Source organism: Triturus cristatus, chromosome 4_2, assembly GCF_964204655.1.
Source record: "Triturus cristatus chromosome 4_2, aTriCri1.1, whole genome shotgun sequence".
Taxonomy (NCBI): Eukaryota; Metazoa; Chordata; class Amphibia; order Caudata; family Salamandridae; genus Triturus; species Triturus cristatus.
The window spans coordinates 719658137-719675414 of record NC_140586.1 but is presented as its reverse complement, the minus strand read 5'-3'; the positions used below and the strand labels follow the sequence as shown (position 1 = coordinate 719675414).

At 46.1% G+C, this 17278-nt stretch overlaps 1 protein-coding gene across 3 annotated transcripts in view; it reads left to right on the top strand.

Moving 5' to 3' along the window:
* The window catches only part of LOC146834959 (sterol carrier protein 2-like), a 467321-nt gene that overhangs the window by 84109 nt on the left and 365934 nt on the right, over positions 1 to 17278 (top strand). For all 3 annotated transcript variants that reach the window (XM_085602602.1, XM_085602604.1, XM_085602603.1), the window contains exon 4: positions 13350 to 13481. In XM_085602602.1, the coding sequence (XP_085458728.1) occupies positions 13350 to 13481 (132 nt within the window). The remainder of the gene's footprint in view (positions 1 to 13349; positions 13482 to 17278) is intronic.

Genomic DNA, 17278 nt, shown 5'->3' with positions numbered 1-17278 from the left:
TGGCTGATCTATCCCTTAAACACCAATGTTTTCTAGTCTTAGGTGACTTTAACCTCCACGCAGACAACCCTCTCTGCGTGAAGGCGAACAATCTGTTGGAAATCATGGATAGTCTGAACCTCACGCAATTAGTCACCGGTCCTACTCATGTGGCTGGTCACACCTTAGACCTTATTTTCGCCAATTTTTCCACTATCACTGTCTTCCCTCCCCTTCCCCTTACGTGGTCTGACCACTATCTTATCCCCTTCTCTCTGGCCTTAGACCGGAAATCTATCCCTCTGGCCCCTAGGAAGGAGCTGGGAAGGAAGTGGCACAAAGTTACATGCGCCACCTTGGACCCGGTATTCCACTTCCAGACGGATCATCTATCCTCTGATATTGACGGAAATATCTCTAGGCTTAATACTGCCCTCATCAATGCTATTGACTACATTGCTCCCCAGAAAATCATTGCCTCCACTAGATCTCGCCCCTCCGCCCCTTGGTTCTCCACCTCCCTCCGTGAGGAAAAAAGCAGATGCAAAGCACTCGAACGGAAGTGGAGACTAAACTATGGCCCTGAAGCTAAACTTACCTACAAAGCTGCCTTGAAAAAATTTCTCAAACATAAAAAAATCACTATGAAAGATCATTTTTCCCTTCAAATTGCCAATGCCAAAAACTCGTCAAAAACCCTCTTCACTATAGTCAAAGACTTTATTAATCCTCCGGCTAGGGCCACTCAGAATTCTGCAAGTCAGATCCTATGCGAGGGACTTTCAGATTACTTCCTTGAAAAAATTAACAAGCTATGTATCTCCTTCCCTAAAGGGCTAGTCTCCCTGCCTCCTTCCACAAGTCCCCCTGCTTCTCCGTCCTTCCTCGCCTTCAATAAACTCACCCAGGAGGATGCTATCAGGTTACTCATCCATTGCAAATCTGGTGCTCCCTCTGACCCCGTCCCTGCCAAACTCATGGGAGAGCTGGCCCCCTCGTTAGCCTGCTCTTTCCTCTCCATCTGGAATGCCTCTCTTCACCACGGCTTTTTTCCTACCACTTGGAAGGAGGCCTTGGTGATCCCCATCCTAAAAAAGGCAGATGCTGATCCCACTGTTTTCGCCAACTACCGCCCCATTTCCCTTCTCCCCAAACCCGCAAAGGTCCTGGAAAAAGCCGTGCAGTTGCAACTCACGGAGTATTTGGAAAGCAACTCCCTACTACACGATTCACAATCTGGATTTCGGGCGGGATTCAGCACAGAGACGGCTTTGCTAGAAGTATCGGAAACAATTCGGGAATGCATGGACAGGGGCGAGGAGGCCATGCTAGTCCTCCTCGACCTGTCCGCTGCATTTGATACGGTCTCCCACCTCATCCTCCTTGACCGACTCAAACAGATTGGCATTGGCGGCACTGCCTTTAGCTGGATTGAGTCCTTCCTTTCAGGAAGAAGTCAGAGGGTATTGTTGCGGCCTTTTAAATCGCAGGAAAAACCCTTGTCATGCGGTGTGCCACAGGGCTCTGCCCTCAGCCCTCTGTTTTTCAACATCTATCTTGCCCCACTGGCTGGCGTTGTGGAGTCCTACGGAGTCAGGGTGGTCTCCTATGCTGATGATACCCAGCTAGTGTTCTCCTTCAGAGACCACTCGGACTCCGCGTTCACCAACTTCCGCCAGTGCCTCAACAACATCAGTGGCTGGATGTCTGAAAACCACCTTAGACTCAATGCAGACAAGACAGAGGTGCTGTTCTTCAACCAGAAAAATTCCATTCCTTCTTCCTGGTGGTGGCCCACGGCACTTGATCCCGCTCCCTCTCCCGTCCACTCTGCTCGTAACCTGGGTTTCCAGTTTGACGATTCCCTTTCATGCAAAACTCAGGTCAATAAAGTGACCTCTGCCTGCTCCCTGAAGTTGCGCATGATCAAAAAGATACTCCCCTATCTCCCTCTGGATTCCCGCCGTACAGTTACCCATGCCCTCATCACGTCCCACCTGGACTATGCTAATAGCCTTTATGCTGGTGCCCCCCAATATTTGATTGACCGGCTTCAGATTGTCCAGAATGCGGCGGCCAGACTGATTGGCAATATTCCCTACCGTCAATCAGTATCCGCATATCGTAAGGAACTTCACTGGCTACCTGTGGCCAGACGTATCCAGTTCAAGACCCTTACCCTGACCTACCGAGCCATCAATGACCTCGGACCCAACTACCTGAAAAAACGTGTCTCAATATCCCGTTCCATCAGATCTTTGAGATCCAATGACCTCCGCCTTCTGATCTCTCCCCGTTTCAGACTCTCCAGAATGGGTGGCAGAGGGTTTAGTGTTATTGCGGCAAAACTGTGGAACGCTATGCCAATCGACCTCAGATTCTGTCCCTCCGAATCCATCTTCCGGGCCAGACTCAAAACTTGGCTCTTCTCTGGACCCTGATCTTCTCCGCTGTTTTCCCTCCTTGCTCCTCTCCTCTCCTTTGGAGGTTCAGGTTCTAGCGCCGGGACACCCCTTCGGGGGTAGCTGTGCGCTCTACAAACTACATAAATAAAATAAATAAATAAATAAATATCTCGCTAACCCTTCTAAGGGAAGTGATAGCTACGCGGAAAGCTGTTTTCCAAGTGAGGAACTGTAGTTCGCATTTATGCATTGGTTCGAAAGGCAGACCCATTAGCCTTGTAAGAACTACGTTTAGATTCCATACAGGTGAGGGTGGTGCCCTGGGCGGAATTACTCTTTTAAGGCCTTCCATGAAGGCTTTAATAGCTGGCACTCTGAACAGTGATAAATGCTGTTTGTTTTGTAGGTAAGCAGCAATCGCTGCTAGGTGTGGACGGATGGATGAGTACGCCAGGTTACACCTTTGAAGATGGAGCAGATAGCATATGATGTGCTGTATGGATACATCTAAAGGGTTGATTGTATTGTTACGGCAGTAAACAACAAATCTCTTCCACTTTGCGGCATAGCATGCTCGAGTGGTAGGACGTCTGGCTTCCTTGATAATGTTCATGCAATCAGGGGGAAGGTTAAGGTATCCAAATTCTAAGATTTCAGTAGCCAGATCGCAAGGTTGAGCTGAGCTGGGTCCGGGTGCCTGATTTCTCCATGGTTCTGGGTTAGAAAGCATGGGGTCAGGTGCAGTTTTGATGTGGTACCATCGAGAGCTGTAGTAGTGTGGTGTACCACGGCTGCCTGGCCCATGTTGGAGCTACCAGAATGAGTGTGAGGGAGTGCTGTTGTAGCTTCCTTACCACTAATGGAATTAGCGGGAGAGGTGGAAAGGCGTATGCAAATCTTCCTGACCAGTTCATCCATATCGCATTGCCTTTGGACAATGGGTGTGGGTATCTGGCGGCGAAGCTTGGGCATTTTTTGTTTTCGTGGGTGGCGAAGAGGTCTATTTGAGGATGCCCCCACTTGTGAAAGAATGGGTGAAGAACTTGTGGATGCAGTTCCCATTCGTGCATTTGCCTGCTGAGCAGATCTGCCATGGTGTTTTGTATGCCTGGGACGTGTTGTGCCAGGAGAAAGATTTTTTGTGGGATTGCCCATCTCCATATGCTCTGTGCTAAGCGCGAGAGCTGGGGAGAGTGTGTCCCCCCCTGTTTTTGAATATAATACAATGCAGTCATATTGTCTGTGCGAATGAGGACTGTCTTGGCTGAGATTTGTTTCTGAAACGATTTCAGGGCTAGAAAGATCGCCAACAACTCCAGATGGTTGATGTGGAGTAACTTCTGTTGTGGCGTCCATACACCTGTCACTGTGAGGTGTTATAGGTGCACTCCCCAGCCGGAGAGCGATGCTTCTGTTGTTAGAATCACCTGAGGAACCGGGTCCAGGAACGGGTGCCCTTTGGAAAGGTTTGTGGTGTTCCACCACTGCAGAGATCGATGGGTGCGGCCGTCCACCAACACCAGATCCGTCAGCTGTCCCTGGGCCTGGTTCCACTGGCGTGCTAGGCACTCTTGGAGTGGACGCATGTGAAGTCTTGCATGGGGAACTATGAAGATGCAAGACGCCATCATCCCTATTAGTTTCATGAACACTCTCGCTGGGAGAGAGTGCTGAAGAAGGAATTTTTGGCGCAAGGCTTGTATGCTTGCGATTCTGGCTGAGTTGGGATAGGCTATAGCTTTTGAGGTGTCTATAGTGGCACCGAGGTATTGCTTTGTGTGAGACGGTATCAAGTGGGACTTTTGGTGGTTCACTGTAAAGCCTAGCTGGTGGAGTAGTTGGATGGTAGTGTTTGTATGCTGCACACACTGGTGGTAGGACGCGGCTTTTATGAGCCAGTCGTCCAGGTAGGGGAAGACGTGAATGTTTTGTCTTCTGAGGTGTGCCGCCACTACTGCCAGGCATTTGGTAAACACCCGTGGTGCGGTTGTGACCCCGAAGGGGAGAACCTTGAACTGATAATGTTGGCCGTCCACCACAAATCGGAGGTACTTTCTGTGAGCAGGGTGTATTGGAATATGAAAGTATGCGTCTTTCAAGTCCAGTGTAGTGAGAAAGTCGCCCTGACAGAGGAGTGGGAGAACTTGTTGAAGAGTTACCATGTGAAAATGGTCTGAATGGATATATGCATTTAGAGGCCGGAGGTCTAGAATGGGCTGTAGGGTCTCGTCTTTCTTTGGTATCAGAAAGTACAGAGAGTAGACCCCTAAATTTTGCTGATTGACGGGGACCTGCTCTATAGCTTGTTTTTGCAGGAGGGAGAGTACCTCTTGTTTCAAAAGTGTGGTATGTTCTTGTGACATCGCACGGTGTCTGGGTGGAATATTTGGGGGGGTAGAAGTTAGTTCGAGACAGTACCCTGACCGAATAATTTGGGTCACCCATTTGTTTGATGTTATGGTCTCCCAGGTTTGAAGGAAGTCTTATAGTCTGCCCCCGACCGGAGTCGAATGGTCTGGAGGGTGCGGGGAAAAGTCATTGTGTGGGCGGTGTGGCAGAACGGGCGGTGTTGGTTTTGCCCCTGCCTTTATTATTGTTTCCTCGATATCCACCTCTTTGATAGCCCTTTGTGAAGGTATTCTGAGGAGGGGACTTATAGGACGTGGAGGCGTTATCGGAAGAGTAACCTCTGCCAGAGCCTCGAAAGGAGGAACGGCGAAAGGAGCGTCTAGGGGTGTGTGATTGTAGTGCTCCCATAGACTTCGCCGTATCCGTATCCTTTTTCATTTTTTCCAGGGCTTTGTCTACTTTTGGGCCAAATAGGTGTTGTTGGTCAAAAGGGTGGTTCAATATGGATGCTTGGACCTCCGGCTTAAAGCCTGAGATTCTGAGCTAAGCGTGGCAGCGAAGCAGAACACTGGTGTTTATAGCCCTGGAAGCTGTGTCTGCTGCGTCAACTGCACATTTAATAGAGGTGTTGGTAATAATCTTTCCCTCTTGTATCAGTTCATGAGCCTTATTTTTATATTTCTCTGGGAGATGTTGCATAAGAGCCTCCAGCTCATCATAGTGCGCTCTGTCGTACCGCGCCAGCAGCGCTTGCGTGTTGGCAATGCGCCACATATTAGCAGCTTGCGAGGCAGTGCGTTTGCCTGACGCGTCTAAGAGCTTGGACTCCTTATCGGGTGGCGGAGCCTCACCAGATGACTGAGAATTAGAGCGCTTCCTAGCTGTGGATACCACTAATGAGTCTAGGAGCGCAGGTCCTTTAATATAGACAGAATCTGTGGGGGCTGCCTTGTATTTCTTTTCTATTCTGGGATTTAAGACTCTAGCTCTGACGGGGTCTTTGAAAACCTCTGTCGCATGTTTGGTCACCCCTTTAAGCATGGGTAATATAGCGGTGGATTTATCTGCTATGTCAAACGTGTCAAGTAGGAAGTCTTCCTCAACTGGATCACTGTGTAACTCCACCCCAAGGTAATGTGCCGCCTGCTGTAAAAGGTGGTGGAACCCCAGGGAGTCCTCTGGTGGAGATGGCCTGGATGGATAAAGATCATCCTGAGGCACATCGGGGACATCTGGATTGTGATAATCCTCCCATGGGTAAGGTGTTTCCGGAGGAGTGGGGTCCTGCGGGGCATCTGTTGGATCATAGAATGGATCTCCTTGGTCATCTGGGTCTGGAGACGGGGTTGGAGAGCGATGAGGCAAGGGTGGAGAAGGTGGGGGCGGAGATGGGGGGAGTGGAGGAGGTGGAGGAGGTGGGGAGGGTACTCTGAATGGGGATGTAGCAGAGTCCTTCCGTTTTGGCGGTGGAGGAGGAGTTGGCTTGTCTAAATGTCTTTTCTTGGAAGACAAAGTTAAATGTCCAGTCTTTGGATCCTTTGTTAAGGTCTTTTGAAGAGGATCTGGCATGAAAAGCTCCTCCGGCACCGATTCCTCTATCGGTGCCGACGTTTTCGGAACCGAGGGCTTCGTTGGTTTATCCGCGCCATGCTTTCTCGGGGCCTCCGATTTTTTGTTCGGCGCCGAGGCAGGCTCCGACACAGGAGCGTCGGTGCTGAGGGATTTATGTTTGGTCGGCACCGAGAGGCTCAGTTTGGACACCAATGGCTTCGGAACGGAGCTTGTTTTCTTCGGTGCCGAGGGGTGTTTTTCGGCGCCGCTAGGAGGCTGGCTCAAGCCCGAGCCGCCAGGAGCCTTGTGATGCTTTTTCACCGGGTCCGAAGGTGGGGTGATGGAAGCGATATGCTTGGTTTTCCCTAGGCCGGGAGGCGAAGGGGTAACCGGAGTCTCTTTCGGTGTGGTCGCGGGAGTGAGAGGGGGTAGAGTACTCACGACCCTCTGCGTCGGTGTGATCTCCTCTACGTCGGAGTCGTCGGCCTCGGAAGCGCTGACGACATCGTCCTCCTGTTCGGTGTGCTGCTGTCCCGAAGCTCCGGTGTCTTCTCCGAAGATGTCAGGTGGAGCAGAGGTCGATGAGTGCGCCATAGTGCGTCGAGCTCTTCGATCCCGAATAGTCTTTTTCGATCGAAAAGACTTGCAGGCGGGGCAGTCGCGGGCCTCGTGTTCGGGAGAGAGGCAGAGGTTGCACACCTGATGGAGATCGGTGTGGGGAAATTTAGACCCACATTTTGGGCACTTCTTGAAAGGAGTCCTTTCCATCGGCCGAGACCGGAGTCGAGATAGGCCCGAAGGCCGCTGCCTGGAATCGAGGAAGTGCCGAAGAGAGAGATGAAGAAACGGATTTCGTCTGAAGAATCTCGATGGACGAGGATTTTTCGTCGAAGGTCGAACTGGAAAGGTTTGAAGCCGGAGCACGAAGTATTACATCCGAGCCCGATGGCGGAAAAAAACAATCTGAGGATGGAGCCGAAGCCCATGCGCAGTACGGACCGAAGGAGGAGTCACCGAACTCGTGACTTCCAAAGACTGTCCAAGAAGAAAAACAAACTGCAAACATCCGGGCCCAACACCAGATGGCGATCTATGCACAGTGTATAATCTGCAGCTCATATGCCTTGAACATAAGTTATTGTGGGAATTGGATTCTGCTTATAAGCTGAACATTTCCTGACAATTACCAAACTCCTCTGATTTCGGGGCGTGTTCCCCTTCCTGTGCAAATTTTGATTCAGGTGCAAACTGATATTTGTGCCTGAATCGGAATTATAACTCAGCTACAAACTATACACCTGAAAATGTTTTTCCAGATGATATGCAAGAGGTAACACGTTCTAGATTCTTACTGGGACACATCCTTTAACACAAAAAACATGGCTTGACGTTCTCTGAGAGGTCCAACTTCTAAAATTGCCAGTCTCATTTATCATGCTGCTTTGTCTTTCACAGTCGGTTAGCTTTTAATGTAATGTATGCCTTGCAGAGTCATCTCTGAAAAATGTCTCTACATCTTCCAGTATAATTAGTAGGTAGCATACTATTGTTGGATTACCCAAAACCAATTTTTAGAAAGTTGCCAAGGTCTGCCTTTCCCACCTTCCCTGTATAGTAATGCAGTTCATATGCCTATTGTCACCCGAACCCCCTTAAAGTGCCTTGGGCTGTAAAATCCAAAATTAGACAGGATAGCCCTGAAGAGGGTGAGCGCTTCTGTCCCGTGCAATACAACTGATTGCCACTCGTCCCTGCTCCCACAATGTACAGGGATTCCAGCCCATCCATCTATCACTCTCTGAGAAATTGTTGCTGGCAGTGGGATACATTGGTTCCATATTTTCCACAATCTTTGAAATGAGCTGACCGCACTTCCCTCTTCCTGGCTATTGTTAGTACTCCCTTTAAAAGAACAGCAATAGCTTTCCTTCCAGGAAAACTGTCAAAATATGGGGTCTTGAAAGGGCTCTGTAGCATAATTGCAAACTGGGTCCGAGTTAAAGCATGTCTCTCCTTAGGTCCCTGTACATAAATTAGGCACACAATATGTCAGTCTCAGTGGTCATAAAATGAAAATATCCAACCCAATTATGACTAATATTTTAACTTATCGAGGCAGTTTGTTTGAGATTTGATTTTCACATTGATTTTACTTTCCACTGTGTTAGCCACCCCCTTCCCTGCCCAAAGCCATGTTCTCTGCTCTCACATTTGCAACGGATAGAGCCAGCACATGCTAACAGTGGCTTTGTGCGACACGCTTGTGATGACAAGCAAGTGTGGTTGTTGCTGCAGGCAATGTGCAGCCCTCAGTCTCCTGCCAGCCTTGATTTTACGAAGACCCAGAGAAGATGGGCGAGCCCGCCTACTGCTATTGCTTTGCCTCTCTTGGGTTATTGCAGACCCGGATGAGGTGGCAGAACACAGAGGAGGAGCACTTCCCCTGGTGACATCACAACAGTGGTATACAACTTTTATTTCTCACTGTCGTAGCTCACAACAATGAATATCCCGATTTCAATCCGGTCATTCATGCTAATGCTTCTAGTGGAAACCATGTAAAATACATAATCCCTAATAAAGGGAAGAACTGGTGGTTTTGTTCATGGAAAATTGTAGAAAGTGTCAAGTACAGATGTGGAAAAGCAGTGTGGGTTGCATTAAACCTTAGTAAACCTTAGGATGAAATATTCTGCCAGAAGCCTCAGACACAGCAATAGTAGTCTGTGTGAGTGCAGTATAGTATGGAGGAAAGATGTACCATGATTAGAGATAGCAGTGGGAGGCTCCTCCATTATGTCCGAGGAACGTCACCCCCTTGCCAGCAGATGCAAACCTGCAAAAAATAAAATGATAATAAAAAAGGTTTATTTTCATTTTCTTTTTTCTTCACGAAGCCATCTTGGGGGTGAGGCCATCCATCATGACGACTCATGGAGGAGGAGTGGTGGGCACTGCTACAATCGTGCATGTCGGTTTGGCCGGCTGTCTTAGGACGGCCAAACCGACAGGCGCACCGAGATGTCTCCAATCCGAGCTGTGTTGTGGGTTGGAGACAGCAGGCACAGGCTCCCAGTGTATTTGGAAGTGCAAATCCAGGGCGCCCAGGCCAATCCCAGCACTTCTCTCATGCTGCCAGCAGCATGAGAGCAACTTCTGGATTGGCCATAAGGAGTCTGGGAGCCTTTGCGGCAGTGGAGCGAGAAGAGCGGTGAGGCGACAGGTTTGTTCTTTTTTATGGGGGGGATTATTATCGATTGTCCACCCCCCCATGCTCTGCTCCCCATCCTGCGCTGCCCCCAGGCCGCTGCTGCACCACTTTTACCTGACACCGGCCACTACTGGTGAAGTGTGTGCACTTTTCAAAGGTTAACTCGATAGCAAGCTGCATGTTTAGGGGTGAAGTGTTTATGAAGATCGAAAATAGGTGTTTATAATGAGGAGATAAAGAAGTAGTAAGAGTAAAGAGTTTAGAAGTATAGTGCTTTGGTGTGAAGAGCTTAGAGGTGAGCATTCTCTGTCAGAGAGTGGTTTTTGAGCCAAAGAGTGTGTTTTGACCCAGAGAAACTCAGACTAGTGGGCCCTATTCCTAAATATTTTGCTGTGATTTACTATTATGGTACAGGAATTCTGGAGATCAGACTAACCGTGACATTCAAGTGATAGAAAAGATGTTCTGAGGCCTTTTTGGGCCCACTTTGGTTTTCCATGTTAGTTTTATATTTGACCTGTTTTAGCACACTATGTTTTAGCAATATTATTTTGACGTTTGTTTGCACAATATTATTCTGAGAAGACGTTGTATATGTTTGTTTTAGAAAACTGTTCTCGTTATGTAATCAGTACATGCCGTTCAAGGTTAGGAACACAGAACAAGATATCCTAATGATTGCGTTGCCTGTTGGGAGACCGCTTCTAACATCTAGAAAGATCATTGCATCAAAGCTGTACCCTTAACACAGTGGTTTTTATTATATAAACTTTACACTGGCCTTCAGAGCTCAGAGGAGCACTCCAATTATGATTGTCTTGGAACAAACGCTGTGTTCCACATGCAGCTCTGCTGACACTTATCTGTCATTCTGTAGAGAAGGACGGCCAATTCCGCTTCAGGCTGATTTCCCTGGCCAAGTTATCCAGGTATGGGGGCTCATGCTAACCTAAGAGATTGGGAACAGGGTGCACCCACTATACTCTCATAGTAGGGGTAGTGATAGGTAGAAATATATACAAATCAGACTGCCATGGTTGGACTGTTTATTCTTTTCACCATGTTCGTAATGCTGGGCACATTGCTTTGTTTTATCTGGCTTATAATCGCAGCTCATTCTTTCTACGATTGTTTCCATAAATCTATTGAAAACGTTTTTTGTATCATTCTTGTGCAGTTACCATGGGCATGCATAAGTTAATAACGAAAGCGGCAGGATCTTTTTTCACAATTCCCTTGCGGATCAGAGTGTCATGTTCAAGGTTGCCAAAATCACCTGCCTCACCAGAAAGGTCAGAGGTTCAGGTGAGGGACTATGAACTAGCTAGGAATCAGGCCAACAGTCTCTGATGGTGTAGATAGACTCAGTCTCTTGTAAAAATAAATTTCCCATCTGTGTCGATCAATATCTCAATTAGTTTGCACTGAACCAAAAATATCACTCACACATTATAGCCTTATAGCCCGCCGTAGCGGGCTATACCGGCTGTTAAAGGCCCGCTGCAGCGTTAAAGGCCCGAGCCGAAAGCGAGGGACTTTAACAAAGCAGAGGGACTTTAAAAGCTGGTATAGCCCTGCTACGAAGGACTATAAGGCTATTAGAACATTCTGCCACTAGAGGGCAGAATGTTCTAACAAATTAAACAAAGCCTTAAGGGAGCGCGATGGGATTGAAATCCCCTCAGGCTCCCTGAAGCCTATGTTCACAGCCACAGCTGTGAACAAAGATACATTGGAATGTTGGCGCTCCGGGCTTATACCAGCCATTATAAGCCCGGAGCACTCCATTGTTTTCAATGGAGCTCCAAACATTCCAATGTTCTAATAAATATTATAACACATTTTGATTAAATTGAAATTCTTTATTCCACACAATGTGAACTAAAAAACCTAATTGAGGTTGCATTTGATAAAATCATAGTTAAAAACATTTTACTTATATTATGGACATTACATCAAATTACTTATATTGCCAGGTAGCTAGAAGTAAACCTATCTGTGATTACATCCTGATGCTGTTTTTCGGAGCGCCATCTTGCAATAAAAAAAATGTGCGGATTTTGGCCTCGAAAATACTCATAATTTCATTCTAAGCATATTGTTTTCCACAACATTTGCACATTTATTAAGACTATGCGGTGTTTCATTTCTATACTGTATCTTTTTCTTCTATCAGATGTAATATTTTCCTATTATTGGGGCTCTTTAGGAAGTATAGAAATATTTAAATGTTATCCAAGACATCCAAGCCATATCAAGACCGCTAAAAGATGCCGCTGATCATTGGTTCCCTACCCCGGGGAGCACGTCCTGCTATTCACAATGTCTATTGCCTTGTTTGTGTGTAATGTTTCTTAATTTTAAATTGAAAATTGAAACCGTATCTAATATTGTCACTCAACTGTTGCTTCTGCCTTCATTGGGTGCGATGCTGGACTGACGGGCTCCCCGGACTGACCAATCTGTATAACGGTGAATGATACGTCTCATGCTACTTAGCGGCCGGCCCAAAGGGTTGTAGGCCCATGTTTGTAACCCCTTGAAGTCCAATAAAGGTTTCTTTAAAAAAAAAAAAGAAGACCGCTAAAAGATATAGAAGATAATAGCTAATTTACCATAGGTTTCATTTATATTCTCTAGTTTATAATATTTTTGCAGGTAGAGGTTTCCAAATGTTCTAGTCTATTTTCATTGCTCATCTAATCAGTCTCTCCCACTCTTCTCTATTGTTCAGGCCTTGACTGTATGTCTTACATTTTTACATAAAGAATTGTTCTCTTTGTATCCTTTTTTTGTCAATATCACCTCCTCTAGCAGATCCTTTTATTTTTTTTCAAGAATTAACCACTTTAGAGATTGCTCTTTATGGTTCATCTCTACCCAATGGTCTACTAATAGGGCATTCGTTTTCCTAGTTTTCAGGGCCGATCTATGTTCACATTGTATGGAATAAAGAATTTCATTTTAATCAAAATGTGTTATAGCATTTAATGTGTGAGTGATATTTTTGGTTCAGTGCAAACCAATTGAGATATTGATCTTTGAAGTGTATTCGACAAAGAAAGGGAAATTTCATTTTACAAGTGTAAAACTACCCGGTCCCTTTTGGTCCTACTGGGGTAACTCTCTCACTTTGTGGGTGATGGACTCAGTCTCTACATTCTGAAGTTCTGTCGTCTTAATACGCAGTACTGCCTTTTTTTAGTGGGAACAAGGAGTAGTACTAGAATAAATCACACTCACTGTAAAAATAGCAATGTATCTCCCTCAATACCTTTTAGTCATGCACTTCCAATAATTAAGGACGAAAAGTATTTGATGGGAACTCGACTTTCTTTAAAAGTGATGGATTTAGTGTATGGGTGTTAAGATTTCTTGTCAGGCAGGTAATCTGTTGGTGAGAGTTATTACAATCTGTTGGGTATTAGAGTAAATACACCACGGAAAAGGGGAGGAATTCGAAAGTAGGACATAGTTATCTATTTTCACAGAAGGCATTAAAGGATGCGGGGAAAGGTAATTGATCAGTTGTGATCCCCTGTAAGTAGAGCGAGTTCAGATTTGCGAGTTCAGCAAAAATGTGGTGGGTTGTGTTTGTAATGGTGGGGGTAAGAACTGTGAGCTGTAGGAAGGTTGTAGGGGTTGAAAGGATGCTGAACGATTGCCAGATGTATTTATCAATAGTCAGCCATCACTTCTGTTGATGCCTGGATTGTGGATGAGTGCCTTTAAGTCATAATGTAGTTTATAGATCTAGAACTCAAACTGATGTCCCACTTTTTTCAAATGAAGGTTGTTCTCTCTGTATATATGTCCCACTTTTTTCAAATGAAAGTTGTTCTCTCTGTATATAGGTGACTCAACATGTGGCCAACGTGCAGTGTACCACAGCCTAGGAACAACTGGGATTCCCATTGTTAATGTCAACAACAACTGCTCTACTGGATCCACTGCCTTGTTTATGTCCAGGCAGCTCATTTCCGGAGGTAAGGCATTTTTACATACACTGTGTTTCATATTTATTTTATGAAATTTGCCTTTCAGATACTTACTCTGTGGAAATAACTAGTCAGTGCTAATTAATCCACAGACGTGACCTATGGTGTTCTAGTTAGTAGACAGAGAATGATGTGTAAAGTACAATCCATGTATTATTTAATACGCATCGACAAAGTCAATAGGCATGGTCATTTTCAAAGTGACAGTGCTTCTTCGATACTTGTTGATGTTGTGTGGCTAGGTAAGTGGGTGAATGTGAGAATAAGTCTCTAGTTGGAGGGATGAGTGCTCACATGAATGGATGAGTGAGTGAGTGAATGAATGTGAGTACATGGCAGTGTGCCTGCACGTCTGAAAGGTTGAATAATGGGCCCATAGCTAGATGAGTGAATGAAAACTGCCACAAATTGTATGCCAATTATAGAATCACACCGGAGATGGGCACGGTCACAAAGCAAAACATTTACTGTTTAACATGGATATATACCGTGCTAAGAAGGGGCCTTTATTTAAGCACCTAAACTAGATGACGTGTTAAAGAAGTTACTGGGATGTAAAGTGTTGTTATTATTTAATGTAATGCAATATTCACACACCCTTCCATAAGCTGAAAGAACTAACAAAATAAATATAGACCAGCGTCTGAGATAAACTTCAGGAACAGCTGTTTTGAATAGCAATTTTGAGGAATGCATATAACAAACTGGTTAACTCACTGAAACTGAAAACACCTGAGATAATAGACTGTGTTCTTTAAGCCTCTGTCACACCAGAATTAATCGGAAATAGAAGAGGACCTGTTAATGTTACTATAATAAGGGCTTGATTGCTTGTTGCACTTGAGTAAGTAGTGTAGTCAGCATTTCATTATTTAGAAACATGCCGTGTTGGACTGTTAATGCTACAATTTCATAAAATACCAATGTACCAAACAATTATATCGAAGAAGAGTGATCCCATTTTTAATCAGGGAATCAATCTACACAATAAAGACTTGAAGGTAATATAAGAGTGAAACAGTGAATTAGTGACGTCTGCTTTTGCAGTAGTGTGTAAGTACCTTTTAGATATGACAATGGTCAAGACAGTAAGTGGATATCCTGAAATACATAGAGGTCACCTATTAAAATCACTGGTATTGCATGCTTCAAACCACATTTTTTCCTTAGAGTACCAATCAGAGAGTCCTTTAAATTTCCCAATAGTGAGAACTTGACATTTCCACCATCTTGGCAGCCCGAGCAGGGGTAAATAGTATTGGAAATTGAATTACTGTAAATGGAGCCCTTCACTCTTCAAGGATGCCTGTTGTCCAACAAGTAGAGCTGAAACATACTTTTGTGCAGATAGGCGGCATGTCAGATTTCCAGAAGTGGCAAAATCAGTATAACTAAAATACACCATTTACAGTCTAACCTCGTCTGGTGCATTTCAGTCCTTGGCAGCTGTGTGCATCGTGCACCAAAAACTATCTTACCAGAGTTAGAAATTTGGTAACTGGTTTAGAGTGTGTGAAACCCTGCTCAAGCAGCAACCACAGTCCTTGTCAGGGTGAGGCACAAGCAAACCCCAAATTAATCTATGCTGAATCCTCTGGTAGCTCGGCACAGAGTAGTCCGACTTAACTCAGAGGCAATGTGTAAGGTATTTATGCAGCACTTCAAGCAGAAAAAAAGTGAAAACACCACACCAGAAACACATTTTACTGAATACAAGACCAAAACTACACATATACACGCAGTAGAACCATAGATATACAAGTTTAAATATTTCAGTGAAAATAGCACCAAGAAGCACAAAGTCCCAGCTGTGGGTATCTGGTTGCGCCGGACAGGGGCAAAATCATACGTTCTCGCCGACTGCGATGGAGCATAGGCCAGCTACAGGGATCCAGTTAGGGAAGCTGATCTAGAGTACGTTAATTGTTGGTTGCGGAGCATTGTGAAGTCCCACGTTGTGGATGTGTTGTGCAGCTGAGGTGATGAGTCTGTTCCAAGGAGCTACCGAGCTGTGGTGCGGGGTCCTGCATCGTTGTTGAGCATCCCGTCCACAAGGGCTTGCGATGCAAAGTCCTGTGTAGGATGCTTTGCGCAATTGAGGCGATGGGGTGTGAGGCAGTCTTAGTGATAGCATTGAGCCCCTGATAGACCATGCAGAACCTAAGTTCTAGGGTGGTACCTGAAAGAGCAACTTTGGCAACCAACATCATTGGGTCTCAATAAGCCCTAGCTCCAGCATTATGGAGACTTCCTCCTTTATGCAGACTCTCACCTTATCAGATAGACTGTAGATTTTACTCTTCCCAGACATACTATCCCCGGTATCAATATCATGGATACACCATGTAGTGAGTCCTGCAGTAAAGGAGAAAAGAGTGGCAAACTGCCCCTGTAACTGGCAGCAGTCCCTGTGTTGCACTAGGGTCAGGGTAGGGAAGAGGCTTATACCCTCCACTGACCCCGTCCTGCTCCTTGGATGAAAGGAGGTCGGTAGAGGTTCATTCTCTTCCTTCACTCTACCGTCCATGACCTGGAGCATGGTTACTTTGGACCGCTCAAGGTTTGAGGCAATTGCCTTCCAAATCCCTTTAAGGGGTCCCGGGAATCTTGAAGTCTACCAGGTAGAAGATCTCACACTTTCATTCCTTCACCTCATAGACCCCAGACCAGCAGTCTTGTAGGGCCCTGGGTGGGCTCCACAGGCTCCATCGCCCACACTTTTTGGCTAGGCTGAAACTCGACCAGAGTGGCCTTCTGATCATACCACCATTTCATGACCTCCAGTCTGGCTTCTTTATTTTCTTGGACTTCTTCCAGAAATACTTGAACTAGATTCGGAGTTCCAGCATGTAGCTGAACACATCCTTGGGGATTTTCCTGGGAGCTTCCTCCCAACCCTCCTTCACCAGACTGAGTGGTCCTGGAACAGGGTGCCTATACAGAAGCTCAATAGGGCTGAATCCATTCCCTTTCAGTTGTACCTCCATATACGCAAACAACAAGCATGGCAAGAGGACATCTAACTTCTGCATGAGAGGCCCATGATCATGCCCTTTAGGGTCTTTTTGAACCTCTTAATAACCCCATTAGTTTGGGTATGGTAGAGTGTGAAGAATTTGTAGGTTACCCCACACTGCTTCCACATGGACTTCTTGTACACAGACATGAAGTTGTTATCACGGTCATATACCACCTCCTTGTGGAACTCCACATGGGTTAATCTCCCCATCAGTGCCCTTGCTCCCACGGGCACTGTTGCAGTCCTCAGAGGTTTAGCTTCTGAGTACCGGGTGGCATCTTCCACCAAGTTCACGATGAGCCTGTTGCCAAGAGCTGTTTTGATGTCCAGAGGCCCAACAATGTTGATTCTCACCCATTTAGAGGGACTGACAATGATAGGGGATGGCTGCAAGGGAGCCTTGCGCTTCCCTCCTAACTTGCCTCTGTCCTGAAAGGTAGAGCATGACCTGCAGAATGCATCTGAAGCAATCTTCATCAAGGGCCAATAAAAGAGGGTGACGAGCCTCTCAAAGGTCTTGTCCTGCCCCAGATGACCTTCCAGGGGAACATCATGAGCTAGCTCCAGTAGGAAGGCCCTGTAGCACTGGGGGATCACCAATACACTAGTTGCACCAATCGGACCATTCTCCCAGAAGATCAGGTAGACCAGAGCTGTCGCCAGATGTCTGGGCCTCGGCCTGCTGCATTCGGCCCTCAAGAGTAGGGCACTAAATCTGTGTCTTGCAGAACTCCTCCCTAGAGGGACCCCTTACTTTTTATTTTGA